The 5,132-nt window shown below is 34.8% G+C and overlaps 1 protein-coding gene across 1 annotated transcript; it reads left to right on the top strand.

Annotated features, from left to right (window-relative positions):
- The first annotated feature begins 1,488 nt into the window (after positions 1-1,488).
- On the top strand, positions 1,489-4,195 carry LOC139839596 (uncharacterized). Its single transcript, XM_071829701.1, has 2 exons — positions 1,489-1,858; positions 3,496-4,195. Exons 1-2 carry the CDS (start codon positions 1,531-1,533, stop codon positions 4,038-4,040), a joined length of 873 nt encoding a protein of 290 aa, XP_071685802.1. The 5' UTR covers positions 1,489-1,530; the 3' UTR covers positions 4,041-4,195.
- Positions 4,196-5,132: the final 937 nt, after the last annotated feature.

Here is a 5,132-nt window from a genome sequence, read left to right as displayed (position 1 = left end):
GATATAATTCATTTATATACAAATGTTCATAAAAACATTTTAATAACCAAATTATTTTATATTCAAAATCATTTTATTACAGAGGTTAGAAGTTGTTATGTCATAATACGTTCTTAATAATAAAAGTCTATTATATCGAAAAACATTTTCGTTTAAGAAAGTAAAATCATATATGAATCATAACAGGTTTCAAGTTTTTAACCTTCATTTTAATCATGAATCGTAGGGTCAAGTCTAAGAATAATCAAACGTTTGAAATTATCCTAATGTAACATGTCAAATGTATTTATCTAGTCGACGAACCTTATCCCAATTATTTCTTCTACACGATCAAATATTATGAAAGCTAAATTATTAACCTATCAAAAGACACGAAGAAAAATATAGTGTAAAGCACACGTTAAAAGTTAATTAAGAATCTCCACTAACTTTTGTCTAACACTCAATAATTGACATATTTGTTCTTACATGTAAATTAATTTACCATCTTCCGAATATTGTTAAAATGAGAGATTTCTCAAATCAATGTGGACTTCTCAATAGAGACTCGTAATCATAATTCAATGTATATGATAATTCAATCATTTGATATTATCTTCTAATTCCATCGATAAACATATTGAAACAAATACAAATACGTTCATGTAAAGTATTATACGTTTAATACTTTGTTAATATTCTCAAGTTGTAATATATATACATATATATACAATCATATTCATTTATGTAATGGTTCGTGAATCGTCGGAGTTTGGTCGAGGTTAAATGAATGAACACAGTTCAAAGTTTAAAATTCTTGAAATTCAACATTACAGACTTTGCTTATCGTGTCGGAAATCTATAAAGATCAAGTTTAAATTTGGTCGGAAATTTCCGGGTTGTCACAGCAAGTCCGTGTGTAATGCGTGTTACTGAGATATTCGTCGAGACAACCTAATTTCCGACGCACCGCATACCTGGTATGGTGCTTGGTTCATGGTGGGAGCTGCACCCGAATCAAACTTTAAATAGTCTTATCTTTTGACACGTACCTTTGAAGATTTTTTCATAATTGATCTCGAGGACTTTCAATTTTGAAGTATTCTTTGATTTTGACTTTACGCATTTTGACCGCTCATAATTTGCTATAGAACATTCTAAAAGATACCATCATTCAACATTCATTACTGGTGCAACTCCGACCAAGCATCACGTACGGTGCGTGATGCTTATTGTGTCAGTAATTAGATTGTCTCGATAAAAATCTCGGCAACACACACCACGCAAGAACTTTCACAGACTATGTGTGATAGGTGATTAGATGATATTTTTGCAATCAACATATTTTAAATACATATCGTTAAACAACTAACCAACCAATATCCCTAAAATTAAGCCCAATTACAACAGCCCAAATAAAGCCCACATAATAATACCAACCGACTCTCCTTGTCCAATTTGTAGCCCTAAATTACCAACCTTAAATTACCAAGAATACCTCAAAATCCCTAAATCTCAATCGATCTCTCTTTCTCTCTCAATCCAGCAGTCATGGGCGTCGAAACTCAAAAACCTAGATGGGGCGAACTCGAAGAAGAAGAAACTGATTACGATTTTTTGTTACCACCAAAACAAGTAATCGGACCTGATGAACACGGAATGAAGAAAGTGATCGAATACAAGTTTAACGATGAAGGTAACCGTGTTAAGATTACTACTAATATTCGTGTCCGTAAGCTTGCTAATACTCAGCTTAGTAAACGCGCTGTTGAAAGACGTTCATGGCTTAAATTTGGTGATGCGGTTCATGAAGATGTTGGTGCTAGGCTTACCATGGTTTCTACTGAAGAAATTATCTTTGAAAGACCTAGGGCTCCAGGTATGTTTAATTATTCTTTTTAGATTGTGTATATATGTGTTTATTCGTATAATTTGTTTCTTTATGGATTTAGAATTTGGTTTGATTTTAGATTACTGTTAATTGATTTTCGATAAATCTGCGAGTTTAGGAATATGTAATTTGGTTTCTAATAAAAATACAATTAGAATTTTAGAATTAGATTATGGTAATAAAAGATAAATCATAGATGGATGGAAACATAAATTTTTTTTTTTTTACCGGGGGCGGAAAAAATATCTTTTTGGGAAAATATAGATGTTTTTGGGTAAAATATTTGAGTAAGATATGAAGGTTTTTGAGCAAAATATTGAGATTTTTGGGCAAAATATGGAGGCTTTGGGGGCAAAATAGGAAGACTTTTGGACCCAAAAAAAATCCACTGGGTGTAAAATCAAAAAATCCAAAATTTTTGCACTAAAATTTTCGGATCCATCGGGGGCGGGTGCCCCCTCTTGTCCCTTACTACTTTTGCCCCTGGCTGAAGTCACCCTCAGAGTTACTCTTACAGACTACTGATTGCTATAATTTCTGGTAGTGGTACAATACTAGTTGTATCTAGGTGCAGTTGTAGTTACTTGAATTGTAATATTGACAGTTACACAATCATGTTAAGACGGCTTCACTGTTAAGATTAACTATTATTATAACTCTTTATCTTTCTGAACCAGGACCAGCAAAATATAACAGATTAATGTCATAAATTGTTCAGAACTTCAAGTCGTATATTGTTAGCCTTGAGTTAACCATCATCAATAACAAAATCGGACAAGCCTAGTATGTTGAGTTTTACTACTTCCCAAGACAGATCATTGCGTGATTAAAGATTAAGTGATCTGAAATATAGAGAAGAGAAAAAAACAAGCGCAACTAAAAGAATTAATGTCATTAAACTGATTCTAGAATTTGTAGGAGTACCTGATTAGTGGTCAATAGTAGTTTGATCATGGTGAAAAAAGGCTTGATAAAGTTCCAATCAGGTTAATTTGGAACTCGTAGTATAAGGAATAGATAGATAGATGGAAGTGATAGGATTATAGGAAGTTTGAAATACATGATGTCATAGAAGGTCGTCGGAAGGCAAAAAAATGGCACTGAAATTTCAATTTTAAGACACAATAAATGCAGGACAATAAAATTTACACATCAAAGAAATGTTAAAGAAATGCAGCCTAAGCGAAACCTAATTGAAGGACATGTGGCAAGTTATACAAGCTCCCTTCCAGTTGTTCCTCATGTCGATTTTGTGTTTCTTAATTTCGTAGATTAAAGAATTTAGGACTGCTGGTGATTACCAGACAATCATTTTGATCGTTCAAGTGCCAACAAATTTCTGAACTATACCTTGTTTTTAAGAACATTGCCTGACAGTATTAAAATTGACCATAATCTCCCTCAAAATGTGGCTTTTGGACAGCGAGTCAAATCTTGCTCATGTGTTGAACAATAAAATTAATATGGACCATAACTCTTTGCCCATGGCCCATGAGTATATAAATTTTGTTCAAATAGGTTATTTATTAACTTGGTTCATGGATAGTGTGTTACAGAGGATAATTATTTGAGTGCATTGGAGTAACTATTATACGTTGATTTGCCAACTTTACACATTTTAACAGGTACCAAAGCTGAAGACTCGAATGCATCTGGAGATCCATTGGCTCAAATGTCAAAAGGAGGTGCAGTTCTTATGGTTTGCAGGACTTGTGGGAAAAAAGGTGACCACTGGACTTCAAAATGTCCCTACAAGGATCTGGCCCAGCCCACTGAAACATTTGTCGAGAACCCGACCCCTGCTGACTCACCCGCCATCGGTACTTCGGGTCCCACCAAAGGATCATATGTCCCGCCCTCCATGCGTGCAGGTGCAGTGAGACCCACTGCCGGTGCTGACATGAGACGCAGGAACGATGAGAACTCTGTTCGGGTCAATAACCTATCTGAGGATACTCGTGAGCCTGATTTGTTGGAGCTGTTCAGACCATTTGGGAACGTGTCTCGTGTTTATGTTGCTATGGATCAAAAGACTGGAATGAGCCGAGGGTTTGGGTTTGTTAATTTCGTAAGAAGGGAAGAAGGTGAGAGAGCTATTGCTAAACTCAATGGGTATGGTTATGATAACCTTATCTTGAGTGTTGAATGGGCTGCCCCCAGAGCAAATTAGTGTTGTTTGGTAATGTGGACTATCGTTTTGAAGAATTGTTAAAGTGTGTAACCAAGATTTTGAGTTTTTCTGTTTAATGTCTAAAAAAACATAATTATAGACTGCCTTAAATTTGCAGCTCAAACATTGTTAATGCAATGATGGTGTTTTTGTTACCTTTAAACTGTGTCATCTACAAAATTTGTTGTTGGATCAGGCGGTTTGTAGAGAAAGTGTGAACTGGGTCGGTTGCTCTATTCTAATACCCAAAACTGATTCGTTTGCGACAATTACCCAAACCCTCTAATCGAAAATGCATATTTACCTGCGGTTTGGATTAATGCTAATTGATTTTCAGCTTTTTAACTTGTATATACATTACAATCGCTGCAAGTGAAATTGCGACGTAGATTAGACAGTCATGTAATGCAATATATCGAATAAGAGGTCCACTCCGTTCACAAAATTGAACCAAGCTAAAGTTCAAGTCCACCGGATAAAAAATTGAAAAATACCAAATACAAGTCCACCCGTTAAAGACCAAAGACCAGTTGCACTAAATTACAAGTCCACTGCCGTCTTATTGTGCGTGGCTTTGTCATACTTCGCCAATTCGCCTTCATTTCGATAGCCATTTGATAGCGCCATTGTTCCAACTCCAAGACTTTCATCCTTACCATTCATATTCTTTGTAAGATACATATTTCCATTTTACCATTTATATTATTTTATTCACTGAAAACAAACTAATGTTTATTATTAACTCAAACTATATGAACGTAAGAAATATTACCATACACTATTTACAAATATTTTGACATCATCAACGTAAAATAATATCTTTTGTTTCTAACAATTCTTAAATCTTTTTTTACAGTTCTCATATAAATCATCACGTATTTATAACAAAACCTGTCCAGCAGGCCCAACTACTCCCATTGACCTGTTTAAAAAATTTGGGTCTGATGGGCCGTATACTCAGGATCCTAACCAAATCAAACCCACGCATATTGGACCGAAGATAAAAAACCGTAAAACAAAAGGCAAACCTGCAGCTGATTCGAAGGGTATCAACAAAGGGAATCGAGAACATCATCAAAGTGATAGGGATCA

This window comes from Rutidosis leptorrhynchoides, chromosome 4 (assembly GCF_046630445.1).
Source record: "Rutidosis leptorrhynchoides isolate AG116_Rl617_1_P2 chromosome 4, CSIRO_AGI_Rlap_v1, whole genome shotgun sequence".
Taxonomy (NCBI): domain Eukaryota; kingdom Viridiplantae; phylum Streptophyta; class Magnoliopsida; order Asterales; family Asteraceae; genus Rutidosis; species Rutidosis leptorrhynchoides.
Note: the sequence above shows the minus strand (reverse complement) of the source record. Positions and strands in the feature narration are given on the sequence as shown.

Excerpts from the sequence above, each read along its gene's own strand:
- LOC139839596 (XM_071829701.1), top strand. The coding sequence starts at position 1,531 with ATGGGCGTCGAAACTCAAAAACCTAGATGGGGCGAACTCGAAGAAGAA. Across the intron at positions 1,859-3,495 it reads TGAAAGACCTAGGGCTCCAG|GTACCAAAGCTGAAGACTCG; the intron begins GTATGTTTAATT and ends ACATTTTAACAG.